Source organism: Saccopteryx leptura, chromosome 5, assembly GCF_036850995.1.
Source record: "Saccopteryx leptura isolate mSacLep1 chromosome 5, mSacLep1_pri_phased_curated, whole genome shotgun sequence".
NCBI classification, from domain to species: domain Eukaryota; kingdom Metazoa; phylum Chordata; class Mammalia; order Chiroptera; family Emballonuridae; genus Saccopteryx; species Saccopteryx leptura.
Genome location: NC_089507.1, coordinates 205,545,614 through 205,572,126, shown reverse-complemented (window position 1 = coordinate 205,572,126; position 26,513 = coordinate 205,545,614). Strand labels below are relative to the sequence as shown.

Genomic DNA, 26,513 nt, shown 5'->3' with positions numbered 1-26,513 from the left:
TCGAGGTAGCTGCTATTATTATTCAGTTGTGGAATCTGAAGCTCAAAGAGGTAAAGGAACCATTCAAGGTCAGACAGCTGGTGTAAATCAACCCAGACTGGTCTATTCTAGCACTGGACTCTCTGATAGCATCTGTGAAGGACCATCTGGGGGAGGACACAAGGGAAGAAGGGAAGGTCCCCAAGTAGAGAAAGGAGCCACTGACAAATCCTGAAGGCAGGCAAGATGGTGGTGTGGGGCAGGCCATGGGGGCAGGGGAGGCAATTTCTGAAAAACCACAGTCAATAATGGAAGGGGACAGGAAGGCTTCCTGGAGGTGGTGCCATGTGGACTGACTTTATATCTCCAGCCAAGAAAGGAAGACTTAATAAGTTGCCAGTTCCTGAGTGGTTTCACACCAGACACATGGGTTCAAATCCCGATTGTGCCACTCTCTAGTTTCTTTTATTTATTTTTTTAACAGTACTATTGAGGCATAATCAATGTACAATGAACTACACCTATTTGAATTGCAAAATTTGATGAATCTCGACGTATGTACATATCCATGAACTCATCACCAAATCAAGATGATGAACGTTTCCATCACCCCAAAGGTTTCCCGAAACCCCTTTATCCTCAGCTCCTCCTCGTCACTCCCTCCGACTCCCAGACATCCGTAGTCACTATAGATCAGTTTCTTTCACTGCAGATGACTTAAGATTTTTCTGGAATTTTATAGAAATGGAAACATACAATTCATACTCCTTTCTTCTGGCTTCTTTCATTGAACATAATTATTTTGAGACTTATCCATATCTCAGTAGTTTATTCCTATTGCTAAGATATGTATACCCTATCCCCTGTGGATGCCCCCAGTTTTTGGCTATTATAAATAAAACTGCTAAAAGCATTCATTAACATGTCTTTGAGTAGACAAGTGCTTTCATGACTCTTGGGCAAAGTATATGTTTACCTTTTTAAGAAACTGCTACAAACTATTTTGCAAAGTAGTTGTACCACCTTGCATTCCCACCAACAAGTCCGAGAGCTCCAGTTGCTAGGGTGTCTCTTTAAATCCAGCCATTCTAGAAGCGCTAGTGTTTTTTTGTTTCTAACTATGGAGCCCATCGCTGGTTTCCTCAGTGGGTCGGAGCAGAGCTGGGTAGAGACGGTGGAGGAGAGGAAGGGTGTCCCCTGACCTGCACTGTTTCAGCTGGCATCAGGTGCTCTGGACTCAGCAGACATTTAAAGCTGCCCCTTTCTGTCTTGGGATGCTGTTGCGGGCTCATGGAGATGTCTCTTTCTTCAAGTTCTTCTCACCTTTGACTTTGATGGATGCACCCCTTTCTTGGGGGTCCCTTGACATTTCTCCTTCAACCTGTGGGACTCTGACATCCAACTCTAGTTTCTTGCTGCTGCCACCGCCTCTGCCCCTCTAGGAGACCCAAGGGGGCAGGGCCCAAGCTGACTCCCTGGGGTTGCTTTCTGCCCACACTGGTCCATGGGAAACACTGCAGGGGCCCCGGAGCACCTGGGAGTGTGGGCTGACCTCGGGCACCCACTCTCTGGCTCCTTCACCAGCACAGCCGGGCTGTCCCTGACCACCTCACAGCACTGAGCCCTCACATAGGCACCCCCAGAAGAGCCCCATTGTCCCCATTCCACCCTTCCGCAAAGAGGCCACCAAAGGACTCCTTGCCCCTTCTTGCTGTCATCGGAGAGCTGTGGATGAATGCAGGAATAAGAATACAGAAAGGGATCTGGGTCACATTTTAGCAGTTGTGGTTTCACTGTGCTCTTGCAAAGCAATCCCTGGCTGTCCCAGCAGACCTTTCGAGCAACACTTACAAGTCACACTCACCTCTCAGGGCATCAGTTTCTCATATCGTCATGGAGGTGACCATACTACCCAACCAAGTTGTTCTGAAGGCAGAGTGACATTGTAACACTACAGAGCATTGACAGATCTGACAGCCTGGGATTCCACAATCACAGACCTGAAACTCCACCTCTGTGTGACTGTTTGCAAGTGACTTTGCCTCTCTGGGCCTGTTTGCTCACCTCACATGGTACTTCTGAGAGCCCCTACTTGATAGCCTGTCTGTGAGGTTGGCTGGGTGAATACACTTAAAGTGCTTAGCACGATTTCTGGCATTTGGTAAGAAGTTGGTACTGCTGAGTGTTAATACAATGGAGGTTGGGCGGAGTGGCCTCCTAGGCTGGTATTTGTAGGGCAGGGGGAGTAGCGTCTCTACTTCTCCAAGTCCTCTACCATTCCCGGCCCCGATTTGGAAATGCTTCAGCTGGCTGGGATGTAGAGCCCCCGGGAACAAGCAGTCATGCTGACTCAGGTTGGAAAATCAATGTGTGACCAGAAAAACACAGCTAGGCTCCCACCTCTTCTGGGAAATCCAGGCAGCCAGCCCCGGGCACATCTTATCTCAAGCCTGGGAGGGTGGATAGCGCTATTCTAGGTCCTGATTTTAAGGCTTATGAACAAAAGCCTGGCACACAGAAGTCTCTGGCTTCTTGAGGGACAGCAGGCCCATGGATCACAAGTTTCACACGACCCTCCGATTGGGGTCAAGCATGCCTGGCACTTGCCAAGCTCTGGACTTCTCCCAGCCCTCGTCTGGGCTTTCTCAAGCCAAGTCAGGCTCCGGACCACTGATTGGGCAACCCGTGACCTCAGACCGGGTCAGATCCATCAGGTTAACATCTGTTTGAGGATGGAACATTTTGTTTTTTAGAATCCCAAAGGCCAGAGATTATAAACCCTCCTCATTCACAACTCAGACCCCAACACTGTCTTGTAGTTACGTACTTTGTAATTTTGAGCAAGTTCTTCACCTCTCTGAGTTCCAATTTTCCCATCTGTCAAATGCAGACTAACAAGTACCTCCGTCTTCCAGGCTGTGTGAGGCTCAGGTATGGATTGTCAAGGGGATGGCACACACACTGGGAAGCACTCCATAAGAGGAAGTTAGTATTTGTGTATACAGGGGCACTGCAAACCAAATTTTTTTAAAAAAACAGTAAGGTATATATAATATATACAGTGGATATAGATGGGATTATGGACCAGAAAGCTAGACAGCCTAGGTTCAAAACCTGACTACTCTGCCACTTTCTGTATGGCCACAGATAACCTCTTTGAACCTCAGTTTTCTTTTCTGTAAAATGATAATAGAGATAATAAGGTTGCGAAGATTCAGTTAGATTAGATGCACTGGAAACAGTGCCTGGCACATAATAATCACTTAATAAGCATCAACTATTTTTAATTAGTCACACAAGTTAATGTTAGCAAAGGGACTGAAATCACACAGGATTAATAAGGAAGGGAACTTATACTTAATGAGCACCTATTATGTACTTGTTACTCCCAGAAGCTATATATGTATCCATATATCTATCTGTACACACACACACACACACACACACACACACACACACACACACACACAAACACAGAGAGGTACTTCTGTTTTCATTTTTTTTGTGTGTGTGTGTATTTTTCTGAAGCTGGAAACTGGGAGAGACAGTCAGACAGACTCCCGCATGCGCCCGACCGGGATCCACCCGGCACGCCCACCAGGGGGCGATGCTCTGCCCCTTCGGGGCGTCGCTCTGCCGAGACCAGAGCCACTCTAACACCTGGGGCAGAGGCCAAGGAGCCATCCCCAGCACCCGGGCCATCTTTGCTCCAATGGAGCCTTGGCTGCGGGAGGGGAAGAGAGAGACAGAGAGGAAGGAGGGGTGGGGGTGGAGAAGCAAATGGGCGCTTCTCCTATGTGCTCTGGCCGGGAATCGAACCCGGGTCCCCCGCACGCCAGGCCGACGCTCTACCGCTGAGCCAACCGGCCAGGGCTGTTTTCATTTTTAAAACCTTTATGTTGTGAAACAGACCACAGATACAGAAAATCATACAAATTAAATTTGTAGCTCAGTGAATCATTTCAAGACAAACACCGTATAACCACCACCCAGATCAAGAAATAGAATTTTGCCAGCCACCCATGAGTCCCTCCATGGACCTCATTCCAATTACAGCCCTTCCGTGAAAAGTAACCACTACCCTGACTTTTACAGTAATTATTTCCTTGTATTTCTTTATGGTTTAATCCTCTGAGTGTGTGCCCCTAGACATTATAGCTTAGTATTACCCATTAAAAAAATACTTAATGCCTTTTAAGCCTCTTTTAATGCATAGGTTCCTGCCTGTATCTTTCTTTTCCTTGCAGTTTATTTGTTGAAGAACTCAGGCCGCTTGACCTGTAGAGTCTATCAAAGTCTGGATTTTGTCAGTTGCATCCTCATTGTACAATTCAACTTGGCCCTTTGACCGCTGCATTTCCTGCAAATTAGCAGCTGGATCAGACTCAGATTCCATCCCTTTGGCATGATAACAGGTGGTCCTGGGTTCTTTTATCAACAATCATGTACACAGCTGGAGTTCTGCATTCTCTCTCTCTCTCTCTCTCTCTCTCTCTCTCTCTCAGCTAAAGACATGAATTTATTGTAGGTTGCAAAACGGCAATATTATATCATTTTGTTTTTATTTATTAGCTGCAATAATTTTATAAGAAGTGGCTTTTCTTTTTCTTTTTTTTTTCCAAAGACAGAGAGAGAGAGAGTCAGAGAGAGGGATAGACAGGGACAGAGAGAAATGAGAAGCATCAATCATTAGTTTTTTTGTTATGACACCTTATTTGTTCATCGACTGCTTTCTCATATGTGCCTTGACCGTGGGGCTACAGCAGACCGAGTAACCCCTTGCTCGAGCCAGTGACCTTGGGTCCAAGCTGGTGAGCTTTGCTCAAACCAGATGAGTCCGTGCTCAAGCTGGCAACCTCGGGGTCTCGAACCTGGGTCCTCCGCATCCCAGTCTGACGCCTTTATCCACTGCGCCACTGCCTGGTCAGGCAGACGTGGCTTTTCTTTCATTTTTATTTATTTATTTATTCATTTTTAGAGAGGAGAGAGAGACAAGGGGGGAGGAGCTGGAAGTATCAACTCCCATATGTGCCTTGACCAGGCAAGCCCAGGGCTTTGAACCAGCAACCTCAGCGTTTCCAGGTTGACGCTTTACCCACTGCGCCACCACAGGTCAGGCAGACGTGGCTTTTCTTAATCTATTATTTGGTCACCCAGTGATTTATACGTAAAAGGTGAAATAAATATTTGGTTCTTTTTATTTACCTAGTTTTCAAGAATATAATGTTTCTATGCCATCATGAAGGTGATCAATTAGTGTTTCTGCTGAATATGAACTATTTTTTGCTGGTTTTATGAACTGAGGGATTGAAACATATTTGATGAGTTTCAGTCAATTGCAACTATCTTTGTTGGGGCTGAAATTATGTCATCTTCAGGTTGGTTTCTAAGTCCTTTTGGTGTGACCCTAGGGCCTTTGATAGCTTCTTTGTTATCAAGTATGACAATATATTAAATAGAAAATGGCATTTCAAGAGTAAAATCTGAATGTTAGATACGCTTATTGCTACTACATTAGCCATTGTTTCTAGGCATTTCTAGAGGATAGAATTAGGTATTTTATATATTTATGTATACATGTGCATATACACTCATACATTTCTTTAAAAAACTCATCTCTTAAATTCACACTGATATTTCCAATGCAAATACAGTTTTATGGGATTTTTCATCTATATTACATCTGTAGGTCATTTTTTTCACACAAGAAATTGTGTGGAATATTGAGTCTGTAATTTCTGATTTTCACACAATCTGGCATCTCACGGAAACTGTCATGTTCTCGTGGCCCGCCTGGGTCAGTTCCCGTCTCCCTCAGACCTCTTGCCCCTGCGGTAGGGAAAGGAAGAGATTCAAGTCATCTGTTGGATACTCTTTTGGGCTTTGAGTCCTTCTGGACGACAGAATTTCTCTCTAGAAATGATTTAGCGTCTTTACTCTGCCTGAAAGAGGGACCTAGACTTCTCACAAAATATATGTTGGCGGGCCTGGGGATTTTAATGAACTGGGGTTGGGGGTCCGTAAAGCTTTTTTTCAAGCTACCACCTTCATGAAGGGGACTTCATGCGCCCCAAAGCAGAGAATCCCGAAATGCTAACCCCGAAACCTAGGTTTAAAACCCTTTACTTCATTGATTGCTAGCTTCCCTTTTGTGAAAGTTTGCATAAATGTGAGGATTTAATGAGGCAATAAATGTAAACCACCAGGCGCATGGTAGTTAGGTTCTTGGAAAACGGCAGCTTCTCTCCGTCCTCCTCTGGGCCTCAGTTTCCCCAGCTATGCCATCTGAGCCTGCTGGCATTCTCTGTTCCAGCCACCACCTTCCGACGGACGTGTCCCCCTGCACTGGGCGCCAGCCGCCAGGTGGGCTCAGAACGCCGACATCCCGGCGAGACGTCACAAACGCGCACGCCAGGGGGCGCCCGCCTCCGCACGCCCTGCGTGCGTCACTTCCGGCGCGAGGGGCCGGCCGGCCGGGCCGGGGTTGCGGGGATGTTTTACGTTTGCTTCCTGACGAGGCTGCTGCCGCTTAGTGACCAGCGCTCCGCCCCGTAGCCGGGCCGGTGAGTGCCCGCGAGCCCGTCTGCGTGCCCCGGGCGCCGGGGAGAGGGACCCCTGAGAAGGAAAGAGAACCGGAAGTGGGTGACCTGAGGAGAGAGACCCCAGGAAATGGGGGCACCTGGGGAAGGGATGCCAACCGGAAGTGGGGGGTCTCATAAAGCAGCCGACGGGACGTAGGGTCCCTGGGTCTCCAGGAGCGATGGCATCTTGACCTTCTCCTGTTTGGGTGGCGTGGGGGGTGGGGGGCGGGCGATGCTCACAGAATGATGGGCTCCAGGTGAGGAAGATGCACCGCCCCACCCTTCCGACGGGGTTTGCTCCCCTCCCTGTGTCCACCCATCAGTTCATTCCCAGACCGCCACTGAGCCCTGCTCTGTGCGGGACCCCGCCGAGACCCTGGAGACTGAATGGGAAGCTCCAGGCGGAGTGCCTCCCTGGGTCTGTAGCCCTGGGCGCGTCACTTAACCTCGCACCATCCGCTAATAGTGGCTGAGCACCGTCCTGTGCCAGGCACTGGGGATAGCAGGGGACGTGCGGGCAAGTTGTCTTCGTGGAATTTACATTCTAGCGGGCAGTTTCCTCCTTTGTAAGTGGGAACGGCAGTAGAGCCGTCACCAAATACTGTGAAGATAAAACGAGAGACAGATGTAAAGTGCTTATCGCTGTGCTTGATACATGGTAAAAATACTCAAGTACGTGTTATTTCTTCATAATTCCACTGCGAGTTCAACTTCCTAAAACAAAAAATGACGCTTTTCGCTGTTGTATGCCCAGTGCCTAAGAGCACAGTGCCTGACAGCGTAGGTGATCAGTAATTATTTAATAATGAATGGATGCTGAAACGGACTCTGAGGAGTTTTCACCTAAATACCCATACCACTGGCCTGCCATTTCTGAAAGAAATGGGTGCTGTGGAAAATGGGAGGGAATCACCCTGGGGAAATCAGGGAAGGCTTCACAGAGGTAACATTAAAGCTGGGCCTGGAAGGTGATGAGTTGTCTGGTTGGAACAAACAAGGAGAGGAAATTCCAGGCAGATGTTTCAGAAATGCATGAGGTGTTTCAAGAATGGTGGGTCATTGGTCTGTTTTGACTGGCATTTGATGTGCATTGAGAGAAGCTGGAGAAGGCCTTGGAGGTTAGAACCTGGACATGGACATTCCAGTCTTTCTCCTGGGTCAGCAGTGAACTGGGATTACAGGCATCTGCTGGTAACTTCCCTGGAATCAGAGCCTAGGGTGGGTCCTGTGAAGCTATGGTTGTTCCATTCCTTGCTCGGCATACATCTGCCAGGCAGATTAAATTCATTCAACAAGCATTTATGGAGCTTAGACTCTGTGCCTGGCACCCCACTAAGTGCTGGGTTTAAGATGATGGGTGAGACAGATGAACGTTGCCCACAAAATGCCCACAGACAATTACAGTGGAGTGGGAGAAGTGCTATAGACAATTACAGTGGAGTGGGAGGTGTGCTATGTCAGAGAGCTCCTGTGGGGAGGGCTCCTAACCTGGCCTGGCTCAGAGGCCTCCTGTTTCCGGCACCATCATCTCTTGCCTGAATTATTGCAGGAGCCTCTAAAAATGGTCTCTTCATTTCTGCCCTTATCCCCTTATAGTCCATTCACAAGATAGCCAAGTCACCCTTTTTAAATATAAATCTGGTAATGTCATTCTGCTCTAAACCGTCCATGGCTCCCACCAAAGTCAATGTCAAACTTATTGGCCTATAAAGCTCTGTACCAATGGTTACCTCTCTAAATTCACCTGCTAGTAATCTGCCTTGCTCATTCGGCTCTAGCCACACTGGCCTCCTCTCTGTTCCTTTAAAAAGCCAGGTGTGTTCCTGCCTCATGCTTTGCACTTGTTCCCCCAGATCATCTGTGTAGCTTGCTCCCTTGTATTCTTTGTCTTTGCTCCATTGTCACTTGGTTGAGGCCTTCCTGACCAACCTATTTGCAATTGCAGCTCCTGTCCCCAGATGCATTCAACCCCCTTCCCTTTCATCTCTCTCTGTAATACACATCTTCTAGTAGACTATCTAGTTTATTTTGTTTAGAGTCACCCCTACCCCACCACTAGTATCTAGGCTCAATGAAGGCAGGGCTTTTTTTTTTTTTGTATTTTTCTGAAGCTTGAAACGGGGAGAGACAGTCAGACAGACTCCCGCATGCGCCCGATCGGGATCCACCTGGCATGCCCACCAGGGGCGATGCTCTGCCCACCAGGGGGCGATGCTCTGCCCCTCCGGGGGCATCGCTTTGCCGCGACCAGAGGCACTCTAGTGCCTGGGGCAGAGGCCAAGGAGCCATCCCCAGCGCCCGGGCCATCTTTGCTCCAATGGAGCCTTGGCTGCGGGAGGGGAAGAGAGAGACAGAGAGGAAGGAGGGGGGCGGGGGTTGGAGAAGCAAATGGGCGCTTCTCCTATGTGCCCTTGCCGGGAATCGAACCCTGGTCCCCCGCACGCCAGGCCGATGCTCTACCGCTGAGCCAACCGGCCAGGGCTTTTTTTTTTTTTAATATTTTATTTATTTATTTTTTTTAGAGAGAGAGGAGTGAGAGAGAGACAGAGAGAGAGAGAGAGAGAGAGAGAAGGGGGAGGAGCAGGAAGCATCAACTCCCATATGTGCCTTGACCAGGCAAGCCCAAGGTTTCGAACCGGCGACCTCAGTGTTCCACTGCGCCACCACAGGTCAGGCCGCTTTATCCCACTGCGCCACCACAGGTCAGGCCGCTTTATCCCACTGCGCCACCACAGGTCAGGCCGAAGGCAGGGCTTTTTTATTCACTGTTGTATCCACAGTGCCTGAAAGTGGGCCTGGAACATAGTAAGTGGTCAATATTTGTTGAATGAATGAAGTGGCATCTAACTGGAACTTAAGGGTGAATCAGTCAGGTGATGAACCAGAGGAAGAGCATGTTAGTTGGAGGAAACAGGATGTGTGCAAGAAAACACACCTTTGGGAGGAAGTGGAAGAAGCTGGGTTGGGCTGGAGGTTAGAATGCAAGGAATGGAGTGGGCAGAGCTAAGACTTAGGGGAAGTGACCTGGTCACAATAGCTGCTGTGGACTAGGGGGAGACTGGTTATGCACAGAGACCTCTGAGATGGTCCCTGCTTTCCTTGTTGGTTCAGTGACAGCCCATGGACAAGAGTTTGGGCTTTGACACTGGGCAGCCCTGCTGCTAGCTTACACCTGAAATATCTAGGCAGCTGTTTTGTTTTTGTTTTTCATTCGCTAAGTGTGTTGGTTCTGGTCTTCTAAGAAGCAGATACCAGGATAAGATTAGAAATGCAAAAAATCTATTGGCTGCAATGCCCATGAGCATGAAGGGAGGGGAGCTGGAGAAATCAGGGAGCCCTCAGGCAGCCATGCCAGTCTGGCCCTTTTGAAGAAGGTTTGGGCCGGAAGTCCCAGACTGCAGTGCAGGTCCACGAAAGGTTCCGCTGGCCAGGCTGATAGGGAGTCCTCGAGGCAGAGTTGCCTGTTAGAGGAGTGCCATGCCTCAGTCATTGGCTGGGGGCAGTCTGGGAGGGACAGCCGCTGGGGCCATCTGTCAGTTAAGCTTCATCCCAGCAGGAGATCTGATGAGTTCAGCATCGTGGCCACCATGATAAGTCACATTGTATATGGTAAACAACAACAACAACAAAAAAATGGTATGGCAAAAAGTCTCTCCGACCTTAAATACCCAGTTCCCTAGTTTTGTTCTGCAGGATTTGGCAACAGTTTCCTGTCTATCCTTTCAGAAATGTTAGGTGCAGCCTGACCTGTGGTGGTGCTGTGGGTCAAACTTGGGCCTGTAATGTTGAGGTCGCCTGTTCAAATTCCCAGGCTTGCCTGGTCACAGCACGTACAACAAGCAATCAAAGAACAACTAAAGTTGATACTTCTCGCTCCATCTCCCCTCCTCTTTCTGTAAAATCAGTAAATTTAAAAAAATCTTTAAAAGATAAAAAAAAAAAAGATATGTTAGGTGCATTCACAGATAAATATATATGTATATAAAAAGTGGGCAGAAGTAGGGTTACAGTTGTGAGTATATGAAAGTTTATTTTTGTATTATTATTTATTAATTATTGTATTTTCCATATGAACAACTATAAGCCTACTTTGTCCCACCTTGTATTTAAAAAATATAAAGTTATTTTATGTACACTGTTCTGCAACCTTCTTTTCCCCCCTTGACATGTTGATTTATAAAGTTCTGCCTGATTTTCGTGACTGAATAGTGTTCCATTTATGTGGTGATATTATTTAACCAGTCTTCAGCTGGTAGGTAGTTCAAGTGTTTCCGATCTTTGCCGTTATAACCAATACTTGTGATGGTCATCCTTCTGTGCATGTTTTATCCACACACACATGTATTGGAAATGAAATGCTGAGGCAAAGGGTATATGGTTTTGTATTTTGATAGATATTGACAAGCTGCCATCTAAAGAGGCTAATTTATTCTCCCAACAGCAAGCATCTCAGAGTACACATTTTGCGTTTTGCCAATCTGAATTTCAGAGTCGTTTTAATTTCACATTTCTTATGAGTAAGGGCGAACGCCCAGTCATATACATCTGTGAGCAAGGCCCTGTGTGTGTATCCTGCTGTAGGTGCCTGGGTGCCTCGTGGAGATTCTACTTCATTCAGGCTGGGGTAGGATCTGGGCCTGTGGTTCAGATCCCGTTCGTTCCTCCCAGTTGAGACCTACTGCTCGGAGGTCACTCGGCTTAACAAAACTGTTCCTGTCCCCTCCGTCAGCTGCCCTGAGGTAGGAAATGACCAGTGCTGCACTCCATTAACTCCGCTTGGGGCTTCTGTTTTGACAGGGATCCTGGTAGCTAATGTCAGAAGAAAGTGACTCTCTGAGAACCAGCCCTTCTGTGGCCTCACTGTCCGAGAATGAGCTGCCGCCAGCCCCCGAGCCTCCTGGCTATGTGTGCTCGCTGACGGAAGAGCTGGTCATCAAGGCCAGGGAAGAGCTGCAGGAGAAGCCGGAATGGAGACTTCGAGATGTCCAGGCCCTCCGCGACATGGTGCGGAAGGAATACCCGAACCTGAGCACCTCCCTGGACGATGCCTTCCTGCTGCGCTTCCTCCGAGCCCGCAAGTTCGATTACGACCGGGCCCTTCAGCTCCTCATCAACTACCACAGCTGCAGGAGAAGCTGGCCCGAAGTCTTCAGTAACCTGAAGCCTTCGGCCTTAAAAGATGTCCTGGCCTCCGGATTCCTCACTGTGCTGCCCCACACCGACCCCCGGGGCTGCCACATCCTCTGCATCCGCCCAGGTATTGTGTGGACGCCCTCCCCTTCCTTCTGTCCGCTCCCCGTTTAGTCAAGGCTCTTTTGATGGCAGATTATAAAACCCTACTCAGCTTGGTGTAAGAAAAAATGGAGGATTTAGTCTGAGACAGGAGTGTCTCACAGAACCAGTTTTGCTGACAGGGCAGCAGCTCTCACTGGGCCCTGGAACCCAGAGCCAGAATCCAGTTCGTTCCCTCCAGGATCTAAGCCAGCCATTCTGTCTTGGCCTCTGCTGGTCTGTCAGTCTGTGTGTCTCTGGACCGCGCATTTCTGCTGCCCTTTGCATATCGTCACCCTTCTCCCTGTGGCCTAGCTTTTGCTGCCTCTGCGCACGTGGCTAGATCAGCACCCCTCAGCTCCCAGGCTTACTGGGCCACCCAACTAAGTTCTTGGGGTTGAGATCCGCTGGGCTGAGAACGCTGCCCTGGTCATCGGGAACAAGCAGGGATCAGCGTCCCCCGCCCCATCCCTCCTTTGTGAGTGAGGTGCAGGTGTCAGTGTGGCCAGGCAACACCTGGCAGGTGTCGGTCTACCACGTGCTTCCTCCTACCTCTCCCTCCTTTCCTCTATTTTAAGCCCCCGAAAGGATTCACTTTAGATTCTCATTTTGATCTTAGCACTTCATGATGGTAATCAGGACACCTGACATTTCTTTGGCACATTCATTTTCAATTGGTGGTGGCTCCCTGCCCCCTCGCCACCCTAAAAGCATTTGGAAATGTGTGTGGGGGGGCATTTTTTAAGTTGACACCATGACTAAGGGATGCTAGAACTCAAGCCTTCTGATTCTCCCTCCTATTGTCTTCTGTGACGCCAAATGCATTATAAACTCAGGAGTGTTTGCACCCCACCCCCAGCCGCAACATCTTCCATCGGACCAGAGCTGAGACAGAATCTGCAAGTGAGATTGCATTGTTCTTCCCAACCAGCCGGGAAGTGAGAGCGTGCCGACAGCCCTCCTTGCCCATGCGTGCAGAACGCCTCCTGGGTTGTCTATCAGGGAGTGGAAACCTCCGCGCACTTTCCTCTGTTACCAAACCCACTTTGCAGACGAAACCATTCTCTTGAGCCTTTATTGTGTTCCAGGCACTGTTAACTAACTGCTCTGCCTGCTGTTGCAGGCACTTTCCAAATTGCGCTTATTTTTAAATTTGAATAAGCAATGCAGTGGAGACTTTAGGGTACCAGGAGCCCTAGAAACCCAGTAGAGGTTTTCTGCTGCTCCTCTGTGTTCAGCCCATAAGAATATTATGAAACAGTCTGACATTTCCACACTGATTCCACCTCTTTGTGTGGCTTTAACCCTGTGCTTGTGAGATAATTTTTCCCCCGTATACTTGCAACAGATCTAGGCCCCTCCCCACCGACTCAGCCTTTTAGGAGGAGGCGTACACAGAAGGCTTTGTTCTCAACGGGGCATTGGCTTTGCCTGCTATAAGCTCTTTTGAGACATCCATGATTGAAAAGGATGACAGCCAGTTATGTAGAAACAGGTTTAATTGACAGCAACATTAAACAACAAGCTGGCACAATTTTTGAACAAAGATTTCTTCATAGGAATTTTGTGCGTATTACACACGCCATTGGTGGTGATCGTGTGGAGTTCTGTCAGAAGGAGTCACATAGATCATGGTGGGGTTTTCCTAAGAATAGTGGTAAATAGTCCAAAAGTTGTCATTTTCATCTTTTTCCCAAAGAAAGGAAAGACTCCTTATATGGGGCGTATTAAAGGAGCATCCAGCCTGGAGAGGGGAACTTGCTCAAACTACGGCATTAGAAAGCCATCTCCATATCCGCTGTCCTCAGCACGGGCTTCCTTCTCAGACCAGCTCTTGTCTCTTGGGGCCTCTGACAAGGTTCCCATCCTCACCGTTCCAAGAGGAGAGAGAGAGATCTTTTCTTTCCGAAGGGCCAAGGTCCCAGCATTGAGTCCCCTTGTCTCATTCGACCTGGCTTGGACCACACACTGTGGCCATGGGGATGTAAGGCCTGGATTGGCCAAGCCCACATCTGGAACCAGGAGTCAGTTATGTTGTACCCATACTGCATGGTGAGCATGGGGAGCGGTGGTTCCCCACGGAAAGTCAGGGTGGTCTTGGTGAAGATAAGGGGACACATCTAATGGCAGAAGACGCAGGTGTCCATTCAGAGAAGTACCGTTACCCCATTCTACTTAGGAGACGATGTGGGCCCAGAGTGAGGAAGTAGCTTGCCCAAGGACTGACATCAGAGCTCCCACTTTTCACTTCAGCACTCAATTGCATTTCCATTTCAGAATGTGTTGCTGTGTTTGGTGTTAAGAAATGTCAGCTGCTGCTGAAGGTGTCTGATTTCCTAACCTAAATAGAGCCATGCCAGTAGAATATTTTGCTTTTCCATTTTTAAACAACAGTTTTAGCATGGAGATAAATCTTAGCCTGATTGTATTTGTTTCTGTAACGTACTGACCATCTCTTACGACCTTAGACAGATGGATACCGAGCAACTATCCAATTACCGAAAACATCCGCGCCATATACTTGACATTGGAAAAACTCATTCAGTCTGAAGAAACCCAAGTGAATGGAATTGTAATTCTTGCGGACTACAGAGGAGTGAGCTTATCAAAAGCATCTCACTTTGGCCCTTTTATAGCCAAAAAGGTGATTGGCATCCTTCAGGTAGGGCTGCCATTTGTTGTGTGCCTGTTCTGTGATTGATTGGTCTTCCAGGGCCCTGCCCGATTACTTCTGTGAAACGCACACACCACTTCCCACTCCTGCAGTCAGGAAAATACAGAAGCATTATGGGAAATGTAAAAGTTCTATTTTCCACTCATTCCCATGAGGGTCTCTAGTAGTTTCTGAGGTACCTTCAGTCTAGGCAAGATCAGCTTTAGGGCAAGAGTCCAAAAACCAGAGAAATGCTTTCAGCTCTTCCTTCCTTCCTTCCTTCCTTCCTTCCTTCCTTCCTTCCTTCCTTCCTTCCTTCCTTCCTTCCTTCCTTCCTTCCTTCCTTCCTTCCTTCCTTCCTTCCTTCCTTCCTTCCTTCCTTCCTTCCTTCCTTCCTTCCTTCCTTCCTTCCTTCCTTCCTTCCTTCCTTCCTTCCTTCCTTCCTTCCTTCCTTCCTTCCTTCCTTCCTTCCTTCCTTCCTTCCTTCCTTCCTTCCTTCCTTCCTTCCTTCCTTCCTTCCTTCCTTCCTTCCTTCCTTCCTTCCTTCCTTCCTTCCTTCCTTCCTTCCTTCCTTCCTTCCTTCCTTCCTTCCTTCCTTCCTTCCTTCCTTCCTTCCTCCCTTCCTCCCTTCCTCCCTTCCTCCCTTCCTCCCTTCCTCCCTTCCTCCCTTCCTCCCTCTCTCTCTTTCTCTCTCTCTTTCTCTCTTCCTTTCCTTTCTTTCTTTCTGTTTCTCTTTCTCTCTCTCTTTCTCTCTCTCTCTCTTTCTCTCTCTCTCTCTCTTTCTCTCTCTCTCTTTCTTTCTCTCTCTCTCTCTCTCTTTCTTTCTTTCTTTCTATAAGGAGGCAAAAGAGAAATTCTCCTAACAGATGAAACTGAAAAATTGTGCTTCTGCCCGAGGCCCTGTCCCCTGCGGGACCTGGGGACGTGGAGCGCCGTGGGACTGTTTGGGGTGGATGCATTTACATCTCATGTTCTGTGTCTCAGAACACAAGTCACTGAAAACCATTAAGTTCCTTCTGTAGCTTCACAGTGTGTAACAGTTTGCAGAGCTCTTTACAATCATCATAACCCATTCAGTCCTTCAAGGAATCCTCCAATATAGACAAGCCAAGGGTTATTTATCCTTTTTGGTAGATGGGGAAACTGAGACCAAAGGATGTAGTCTGGCCCGAGTCCCTAACAGGCTTGACCCCTAATTTATTCCCACCCACCCGTGGGGTGCTGTCTCTGGTGAGCTGTAGGGCGCTGGAGCTAGAACAGTTCTCAGTGTGTCTGAGCTCCTGCTGTCTGTGCCCCAGGCTGATTATTTAAACATTAGTGTCACATTTCGTCATTGTGGGAAATTTGAATTCTGGCTTTGAGGCAGTGCTCTGGCTTTCCTTAGCTTCCAAACGTCTTTTGATGCCTCCTGTAGATTTGGGGTCTATATAATGAGTTTGGATTGTTGTTTCCTGGTCCTGATCTGGGAGACAAGATCCCAGGGATAAATAAGTCTGGGAAGTATGGTAAAGCACAGGGGTCCTCAGACTTTTTACACAGTGGGCCAGTTCACTGTCCCTCAGACAATTGGAGGGCCGGACCATAAAAAAAACTATGAACAGGCCCTGGCCGGTTGGCTCAGCGGTAGAGCGTCGGCCTGGTGTGCGGGGGGCCTGGGTTCGGTTCCCGGCCAGGGCACATAGGGGAGGCGCCCATTTGCTTCTCCACCCCCGCCCCCTTCCTCCCTGTCTCTCTCTTCCCCTCCCGCAGCCGCAGCCGGGGCTCCATTGGAGCAGGGATGGCCCGGGCACTGGGGATGGCTCCTTGGCCTCTGCCCCAGGCGCTAGAGTGGCTCTGGTCTCGGCAGGGCGATGCCCTGGAGGGGCAGAGTGTCGCCCCCTGGTGGGCGTGCCGGGTGGATCCCAGTCGGGTGCATACGGGAGTCTGTCTGACTGTCTCTCCCCGTTTCCAGCTTCAGAAATTTAAAAACAAACAAACAAACAAACAAACTATGAACAAATCCCTATGCATACTGCACATCTTATTTTAAAGTAAAAAAAACGGGAACAAATACAATATTTAAAATAAAGAACAAGTAAATTTAAATCAACAAACTGACCAGTATTTCAATGGGAACTATGCTCCTCTCACTGACCACCAATGAAAGAGGTGCCCCTTCCAGAAGTGCGGCGGGGGCCGGATAAATGGCCTCAGGGGGCCGCATGTGGCCCGCGGGCCGTAGTTTGGGGACCCCTGGTTACGGTCCCTTCCTTATGAGTCTCACTGTAAACATTTGCATTTAAAGTCTGGACAGTCCTGCAGTTAAGGAAGCTGTTTGACTATATTTAGTCTATTATTTCTCAGACTCAGTTACCTACCAATGAACCCTTTTTAGCATCACACCTTGTAACATCCTGAGAAATACACTTTGAGCAGCTTTGATCCTGAAGGCCGATACTTGCTAGATCCATCAGTGTAGGCTCAGATCTTTTTTTGCCACAAGAGGAGCAGCTCTCCACTAGTTTGCCTCCCTCTCTCCTAACCTAGCTCTGGGTCCCAGAGAGACTCTTCCCTTGAGGCTCGCTTTCTTGTTTAGCCCCAGCGTGGGCTTCTTGGAGGAGGCCGTGGATCAGATCAGACTGATGTTGGGGACTAAGTGAAGAATATTGCCCTGGGGGAGGCAGGCTGTGGCAACAGACAGTTTGCAGATGCTCCTTATGTTCTAACATCCTCTTTCCTCTTCCTCCCACAGGATGGTTTCCCCATTCGGATAAAAGCAGTTCATGTAGTGAATGAACCTCGAATATTTAAAGGCATTTTTGCCATCATAAAACCGTTTCTGAAGGAGAAAATAGCAAACAGAGTAAGTGATGAACCTAAGACTTAAATATTTTCATAGTTTTTTGTTCCTTTGTTTGTGACATCTATAAATTTATTGTGACATCCATAAACTTAGTTTATTATTTTTGCCCTGGGACTGTTAATTTGAAAAGTAAGATGAACAGTCCTTTCTGTGAGGGAAGATGAAATTAATAGGAATCTGGTATTTGGCAGTGGACAGAGCAGAGCCAGGATTGTTAGCCTGAGAGCTCCTTGCTCTGGAATCGTTTAGACAAGCGGTTCTCAACCTGTGGGTCGGGACCCCAGCGGGGTCGCCTAAAGCCATCGGAAAATACATAATGCATATCAGGTATTTACATTCCGAATCATAACTGTAGCAAAATTACAGTTATGAAGTAGCCACCAAAATTATTTTTTGGTTTGGGGTCACCGCAACATGAGGAACTGTATTGCGGGGTCACGGCATTAGAAAGGTTGAGAACCACTGGTTTAGACTTTCTGACATCCTAGGCTGAGCATTGTGGACCAACTCTGTACTTTACGTGGAAGGGGACGTGGAAATGGGGAGCCATTGGGCAGGTGGTCAAGAAGAGTTATGGAGATTTCTTACTACAACTCCTTGGGTTTCAGATGCTAGTTAAGCCTTTCAGTGGACCTAATTTGTTGTCTCGCTGTATAAAGTTCATGGAATAATTTATGGTTAAAAGGTGGAAGAGGCACTTCTCTTAGCCTTTCTCAGCACCATGATTGAAATGTGATGGGTGGTATTTTTCTGCTTCTTCCCTAGGCCTAGGAACATTGTGATCACTCCAAAGACTGGGTCTTGAATTTTATACTTTTCTTTTTTTTAAAAGGAAGCACAGGAAGGTAGGGTTTCAAGATTGCAAGGGAAGGAACTTAAAATCCAGATCCTTTGGCCTTTCCCTGAAGGTTTGTTTTTTGTTTTTTTTTTCCATTTTTCTGAAGCTGGAAACAGGGAGAGACAGTCAGACAGACTCCCGCATGCGCCCGACCGGGATCCACCCGGCACACCCACCAGGGGCGACGCTCTGCCCACCAGGGGGCGATGCTCTGCCCATCCTGGGCGTCGCCATATTGCGACCAGAGCCACTCTAGCGCCTGAGGCAGAGGCCACAGAGCCATCCCCAGCGCCCGGGCCATCTTTGCTCCAATGGAGCCTCGGCTGTGGGAGGGGAAGAGAGAGACAGAGAGGAAAGCGCGGCGGAGGGGTGGAGAAGCAAATGGGCGCTTCTCCTGTGTGCCCTGGCTGGGAATCGAACCCGGGTCCTCCGCACGCTAGGCCGACGCTCTACCGCTGAGCCAACCGGCCAGGGCCTCCCTGAAGGTTTTAATTCATCAGCTCGGGGTGGAGCCCAAACACCTGTGCTTTTTAAATCTCCTAGGTGGGTGACTCTGATGCACAGTTGAGTTTGAGAACCACTTGGCTTCCACCCTGGGTTTGAGCCTATGTTTGTTTTTGGTGATCCTATTTGGAACCTGCTTTCCCCAAAATAGCCTTTGGACCAAGTCTTTTACATCTGTGAGATGACCTTATTTGTGATCGTGATCCATAATATTTTTTAAAATTTTTTAATTATTGATTTTATTGAGAGAAGAATGGAGGGAGAGAGAGAGAGAGAGAGAGAGAGAGAGAGAGAGAGGAACATCAATCTGTTCTGTATGTGCCCTGACCAGGGATCAAACCTATAACCTCTGTGCTTCGGGATGATGCTCTCACCAACTGAGCCATCCAGCCAGGGCTGTGGCCCATAATCTTGTTCCCTTGGTCTTTCATATGTTCATTCACTCATTCTTTCAAAAATGTTGATCAATTACTATGTGCAGATATGTTCTGTATGAACAAAATAGACCAAAATCTCTGCCCCCAGGAAGCTTGCATTCTAGGGAGACACACGACAGTGAAGTAGGTGTATTGTCTCGTATTGGAATGTGATAAGTGCAACAGAAAAAAATAAAGCAGCAAAAGGGGATAGTGAGTGTAGGAAGGGGGAGGAGGCTGTAGTATTCAGTAGAGTGGTTAGAGGGCATTGTTGAGAAGTTGGCATCTGAGCAAGGACTTAAAAGAGATGAGGCAGTGAGCTTTCCAGGTATCTGGGGACCAGCGGCAGCCGACCCTAAGGTGGGAGCATGCCTGGCATGCTGGAGGAGCAGAGGGGGCGTGGGAGGAGGGGAGGCAGAGAAGGACGGGCCCTATGGGCTAGTGTATGGACTTTGGCTTGTAGTCCTCGAGATGGGAGCACTGTACGGAGGAAAGATGTGATGTGACTTCCACTCAAAAGAGCTCAGATTGCGATGGGACGGGGTGTGAGCAGGGAGACCAGACGGAGGCTGTTGTGAGAATCCTGGTGAGACATGATGGCGGCCCAGTACCATTAGGGTGGCAGTGAAGAGGTTGGATTCTGGGTGTATTTTGAAGGACCACCCAGCAGAAAGAGAAAATTAAGGATCCTCAGGCTTTTCAAGGACCCAGAAGGGTAGTCGAGTTGCCATCAACCGTCCTTGATTCACTCAGCAGACATTTCTTTGAGCAGATACCATGAAGGAAGTTATGGGATTACTGGTTAACCTAAGGCCACGTTTTCATTTCCTTCCCCTTTAGTTCTTCCTCCATGGGTCTGACCTGAGCTCTCTCCACACGAACCTTCCCAGAAGCATTCTCCCCAGGGAGTACGGGGGCACGGCCGGCGAGCTGGACATCACCGCCTGGAACGCGGTGCTGCTGGCCTCGGAGGAGGACTTCGTGAGGGAGTTCTGCCAACCTGTCCCCACCTGGGACAGCATCCTGGGCCAGGCCTTGCTGCCTGAGGGGCTGGGCTCAGACGCACAGTGTGACGACTCCGTGCGGGCTGTGAAGTCACAGCTGTACTCCTGCTATTAGCCAGCCCCTGTGAGCATCACCATCTTCAAGTCCTTTCCCTTCTTCCTTTGGGGAGGCACAGAGGGGACTTCAGGGGCCATGTGTTCATTCCTGCGGCTTGTGATTGAGCTGCAGCGCGGAGGACAGGCCTGCAGAGCGCCGAGGGGAAGGCACTGGTGCGGCCGTGCTTACTGGAATTACTCCATGGAAGGCATGGAAAACGTTCCCAGTGATTCCCGAATGTTTGGAATTTCAGTTTGCAACCATTAATCTGGAAGCTGTATTTGGTTCTTACACATCTCAAAGCAAGAAAAATCAGGACCCAAGTCACTTTGCTCCCATGTTCAAGAGAAAACAACCCGATTGGCCAGTCAGCACACTCCTAAGGAACACCTTGGTCAAGCCTGCAAGGTGGCCACTCGTGAGACTTTGGGAGTGTGTGTCTTTCACGTGAACCCTAACTCCAGACTTCTGTTGCTCATCTGGAATGGACAAGTTTGAAGTCCAGGCCCCTGTTGCCATGTAGATTTGGAAAGCACCTTATCTGAATCAGGCACACATTGGGACACACGCAGCACTTCCTGATCAAATTCGGGAGTCAGAGATTTCAAGCACGTGTGTGGATTCATTGGCTGAATTTTGCAACAGAGACTTGTTTTCCCAAATCCATAAAGCCTTAGCCCTGGTTCTCGGGAGAGTCATGCAGGGTCCTAAATGTATGGAATTTTACTTGACCTAAAATACTGGATGCCAGGCCAGTGTAGCTAAAAGGATTCTGGCCTGTGAATGAAGAGACCTGAGCTCCAGCCTCAGATGTGAGACCATGGACAAGACCCGGGCCTCGAAGCCTCGGTCATCTCATCTGTAAGATGAGGCTGAATGAAGTGACGCCTGGGGCCCTCTGGGCTCCTGCGGTTCTGGGGATTTAGTTACTGAATATTAGACATCGCTTTTCTGCCTAGAAAGATGACTCTAGATGCAAGTGACTGGATCCTGTGTTTTGAGGTACACTTGGGCCTTTCCAAGAGGGATTGTCAGTCACCAACTGGCCCTGCCTTTAAAGAAACAAGTATGCATATTGTTGGGACTCGGTGGTACCAACTTCCTTTCCCTAGTGAGGTTAAAACTTCAAACGAATGGCTTTAGTGAGGGCAAGTAGTTAAAATGACCGGGATTTGGTGTGAATTCCTCCCGTCCCCGAGAGGCTGGTGGTATACTCTGAAGGGAGTGGTTAAGTCACTTGGGATTCTGACATTTGGTCTCTGGAAATGAATACAAGGGCCGGTGATTGCTGGGTCACTTCTGGGGCCCCTGTTCTTGCAGACCCACTTGAGTTTCTCTCTGTGGTGTGGGTGGGCACACTTTAGCCTGTGCAGCCAGACTGAATGTTAGTGCTGTGTTTCAACACTTTCGACCCTTCCTGTTGAGGATGTAGCCTTTGCCCAGGTGTCACATTGGGCGGTTCGTCTGGTAGCTTTTGAGCTACTTCCTTTCCTATTCATTCCATGTAAATGATGTTAAAAAGTGACAAGTACTATGTGCTGTGTACCTTCTCTGCACACTCAGTAGGCCACTAGGCAAGGTGGGCGGCTCAGTTAGGAAGAGAACAGGACACTGAAATTCAAAGGCCAGTCTGTTGCGAATAAGCTGTTCATGTTTATAGCACTTTGGAAAATGTCTGGAGGAGTTGTTGGTGGAAATTACCTCATTAGTGCCAATTGTTGGGAAAGGCCTTTTTACCATAGATTCTAACCCTAGATCCTGCGGGGTCCTGGCTGGGCTGGAAGTGCCAAAGTGCCCCCTCCCCCCCGGCCGCCTCTGGTTCCAGCTGACAGTGATGGTGTGACTAGCATTGTTGAAAAGACCTAAATAGGACAAGTGAGGTGGCTAATGTAGGGAGAGGGTTCAGAACCTGTCTGCCTGGGTGGAACAATTGGGTAGAGGCTTCCTTAGGTCCCAAAGAGGGAAGAGAGCTTAGTGAAAGGGGGTCACACCAGACTCATCTGACCTCATGGGGAAAGGCCAAATGTACAGAAAGAAACAGCCAACGTGCAACAAATAAAAACAAGAAAAGTGAGACAGAGAGAAAATTGAATTGCTCAGCCCCACCAAGCTTCCAGGGTTTAAATCAGGGTAGTCAACCTTTTTATACCTACCACCCACTTTTGTATCTCTGTTAGTAGTAAAGTTTTCTAACCGCCCACCGGTTCCACAGTCATGGTGATTGATAAAGTAGGGAAGTAACTTTACTTTATAAAATTTATAAAGCAGAGTTACAGCAAGTTAAAGCATATAATAATAATTACTTACCAAGTACTTTATGTTGGATTTTCGCTAAGTTTGGCAGAATAAATCTTTATAAAACAACTTACTATAGTTAAATCTATCTTTTTATTTATACTTTGGTTGCTCCGCTACCGCCCCCCATGAAAGCTAGGTGGTAGGGACCAGGTTGACTACCACTGGTTTAAACCCTGCATTGTATTCCATTGCCTTTGTGTATGTGACATCACATAGGGTGGCCAAGCTCACCTAGAGAAATGTCAGAGACTTGCAGGGATGTTGTTCGGGCCTTTGTAGTATGAGGACCGAGGAGTTATTCAGGTTGCTGAAAGAGTCAGGCCCCGGGTTTCTCTGCCTATTTCCTGGAGCTGCTGTGTTTTGTTTTGACTCCATAGGGAGATCCAATAGTTTGGGCACCTCAGGAGTCTGAACCAAGCTGTGAAAACAGGACCTCCTGGGGTGAAGTTCAAGGTAGTGTGTGTGTGGTTTAATGAGGCAGTTCTATAGTTTTCCCAGCAGGGGGCGGACCACGGAGCTCACAGCGAGCGTCACTCAGTAGTGGAGGCACTGGGCAAGCACACCAGTGACCACCGGGGGAGCTGGGAGTGTGCTCCTTTAGGGACAAGTCCCCGCCTGTTTCACAGGCACTGAAAAGGAACTTTTCCCAAAATACAGGAAAAGAGGAAATCAGGAGACCTGAGTTCCAGCTGTACCATGCTGTGTGGCCTCTGGGGAGCCGCTGAACACCCCCGAATCATCAGATACTAAAAGGTGATCACACCCTGACTATTCCACCTTCGTGGGGTGGGGGCTGAATCTACAGAAACAGCCGGAAGTGTGCCCCGGCTTCCTCGTTTGCTCTGCGAAGGTGGCTTTAGCTCCCTCATGCTCCATCCTGCTCTCACAGAGAGCAGCCTGTCCTTGAGCAGTTTCTTTAAATGCCATCTGATTCTCAGACCAGTCATGGGACCACTTTTTCATTTGGTAGTAGGCAGAAAAGCTGTAGTACTGTGTGGCATTATTATACCTCATTCTAAGGTTTTCAGCTGTTAGGTTTTCCTCTGAAACCTCCTCTTTCATTCACGAAGTAAAAAGCCAATGAGGGAGGGAGGTTGTCCTGTGGCACAAGGGGTGGAGATGCCAACCAACGTGCCTGTTCGGAGTGACGTCAGTTCTCATGCCTCTGCAATGGGATCTGTGAACTTGGTAAACCTAAGGTCAATTCCTTTCTGCTCTCCTGCCTCAGAAATGGTTTGCTTGGAATGCAAAGAGCAGGCATGCTGTCAGATATATTCCTCTAGGAGCCTTCGCTCCGTGGGGAAGCCAGCGCGATCTGGGGATGAAGATGCTAGTATTGAGTTTACCGATTGCCAGTCGCTGCTTTCCCCTCCATCTCTCGGGGCGCCACGGTCGTTGGGCAGTCAGCTGCCTTTGGGGGTTCCTGCGGCTGTGTTCCCTCTTGGCAGATCAGTTGGGACCCGGTTACAACTGAAATACTTGAAACTTCTCTGAGGCCACCAGCCTCTGACACCACTCTGCTGGGGTGGGAGGCGGGCTAATTTGCTGTCCAGACTGGGGCACCATTTCCACCGCTGGTCACGTTCCTCACTTCAAACTGAAGTTCAGTTTGGCTTTGAGACTAGGGACACACGGTGGTGGACTCATCTACGTCAGTGTTTGTTTTGACCAAAAGTTTATTTTTCTAGTGCATTTTCTAAGTCAAAGTGGTGAAAACATGTAATTTTAGTATGCATGTCTGGGTCTTAAACAATAAAAATCCCTGTAAGGTTGGGTGTGTGTGGAGTCCCTTTGTGATGATAGTTGGATTAAGGTTCCGAGGCTTCATTATTCATGGTGTGCAAAGGCCTGGGCCGAGCCTCCCTGCAGCTGAGGCCGGAGGGGCACTGTGATAGCAGGGCGCATCCTGTAGACACAGGGCTGGCTGCCGGTGAAGGTCACGCGCAATTAGAAGACACCTGTGTAGGGAAAGGGGGTGGAGCTAGATGCACACAGTGCTGGAGACAACGTGCAGATTTTTCAGTTCCCAAGGCCCAGATGTACTTCCGGGCTGGCCCTGAATCCTTCTGGTGATAGCAAAACAATTCCTGAGAGCTCACGTGCCTGGGCATCGCTCTTATTCTTCACACAGATAATCTCATTCAGTCGCCACTCACCCTTAATGAAGCAGTGTTGTTGCCCCTACGGGGTGATGCACAGAAAAGTTGAGCAGTTTGCTCAAGGACACACAGCTAGTTAGCAGAACTGAGATTCAAAGCCAGGCAGTCTGCTGGAGCCCAGTTTCCACCTTATGGTTGGTGCAAAGTCACACACTTCTATTCTTATTGTCAGCCCACACACGAACACAGGGACAGGAGGGAGGAACTTTAGAGTGAGGAAGCATCAGTCTTAAAATTGGTTTTTATTCTGGCTTCTCAGAAAATATAAAGCAGAGGTTCTTAACCTCTGATACCCAAGATGTAATGGAACATTTTATTCTGGAAGCCCTGTAAGTAAACCCAGACTACTCCTTGGGAGGGTAGCCAGGGTACAGCTTGGTCACCTCTGGCCCTCTGCGAGCTCAGCCCTTTCTCTACCTGTCCCGTTTGTTTCTATAGAAGAGCATGCACTCTGCCCCAGCGGAGACAAAGCCAGGGTCCCAGAGGTGGGTCTGGCATGCTGGTGACGGCGCCGTTGAGACATACTCTCATGCAAGATGTCCGCACCCTTACTGCCGCTGACGCAACAGGTAAGTATTGTGCCTATGTCGGAACACACCAGCTCTTCAGGCCAGCCTTCCGAGGCGGCCGGGGACGTCAGCTTCTTCTGCTTCTTACAGCTGAAGAATGGGGTTGTGGCTCCAATCCTTCTTACCTTAGTGGCATTACAAGGATACATATGAGGCACTTTATAAGCCACTGGAGTCATTGTCACTGTTATGAGTCAGCACTTTCTTTTCTAAAATACCTTAGTTTTCCTCACTGTCCACTCTTCACATAGTACTGGTTTAGCATCCCTATAATAAATGGCACCAAATGTTTCATGTTACTGCCTTTATAGCTGGTGAGTAATAAAATAATTTAAGGTGCCACGTTTCTGGAAAAAACTCTTAACCAAATGTTCACTCTCTTACCTGATAAGGTGCCAGCCATTAGGGATAGTCACCTAAGTAAGATAATGGCTACTACCTTCAGGGGATGACTTGCTTTCCTTTGTTCATGGTGGGTAGCTTAGAGAGCCAGGTGACTCCCCTACATGTCTTGAAGCAGTCTCTAGTTTATATTGTCCCCTACTGCCTGATGGGCAAGAATCAATGGGGTCTAACTAAAGAAAACTGAAGTCAGCCTGGGGTTTGTTTCTGTAACTGTGGGCAAATCACTAAGTTCTCTGAGCCTTGGTGTGATCAGTACAAGGGAGGAATCATCATTTTGCAGGGGTGTGGACAATTGTGTGTTCAGTGCTTGGTATGTGTAGCCATGTACGTGGTAGTCACTCTTCACCTGAGGTTACGGGCAGCGTGTGACTTAGTCTCCCGGCAGTACTGAGACTATAACTGAGTAGCTGCCTGATCTAGGCTCCTGGGTAAAACACAACGGATACAACAGACCAACAAGAGCTTGAGGTGCAGCTCCCTTTAGTAAGTGTAAACCTGGCATCTGCTATCAATCAGCAGAAATGAAATGCATGACTCATATTATTGAATACTCTTTAGCTTAATGTGTAAAAAGAGAAATACTTGTAATGGACAAAAAAGCTGTTCTGGATTAAATTAAGCCTGAGTTATGACTTGGTCCAGAACATCAAAAGCACTGATAACCAGGCCCTTGGCCATTCTCTGGCAATATATCTGGTTGTCAAGAGAAAGTTTGAGTACTTTGTAACAATCTAGAAGGCAAACAGCCAGCATGGGCCTAGAGGCTTTCTCCCAGATGTAACTCTGTCAAAGCGCAGCCACTGCTGTCGCCTTTGAGGAAGTCCTACAGCCTCCTGCAGACCTCAGAGCCAGGGCCTTCAATCTGCAATCCTGGGAGGCAGGCCTGTTTATGCTGAT

The 26,513-nt window shown here is 48.4% G+C and overlaps 1 protein-coding gene across 4 annotated transcripts; it reads left to right on the top strand.

Annotated features, from left to right (window-relative positions):
• The first annotated feature begins 2,794 nt into the window (after window positions 1-2,794).
• TTPAL (alpha tocopherol transfer protein like) lies at window positions 2,795-25,450 on the top strand. Of its 4 annotated transcripts, XR_010751768.1 has the most exons (6): window positions 6,432-6,542; window positions 11,358-11,817; window positions 14,300-14,493; window positions 17,216-17,326; window positions 19,925-21,187; window positions 25,081-25,210. XR_010751768.1 is itself a non-coding variant. In XM_066387718.1 (5 exons), the coding sequence occupies exons 2-5, from the start codon at window positions 11,373-11,375 to the stop codon at window positions 20,201-20,203; spliced, it is 1,029 nt and encodes a 342-aa protein (XP_066243815.1). In that variant the 5' UTR covers window positions 2,795-2,910; window positions 11,358-11,372; the 3' UTR covers window positions 20,204-24,256. The 4 variants fall into 4 exon arrangements, 3 of the variants coding, with proteins under 3 accessions (XP_066243815.1, XP_066243816.1, XP_066243814.1); XM_066387718.1 differs by lacking the exons at window positions 6,432-6,542; window positions 25,081-25,210 and adding an exon at window positions 2,795-2,910 and having other exon boundaries at window positions 19,925-24,256; XM_066387719.1 differs by lacking the exon at window positions 19,925-21,187 and having other exon boundaries at window positions 25,081-25,450.
• The last annotated feature ends 1,063 nt before the right edge of the window (window positions 25,451-26,513 follow it).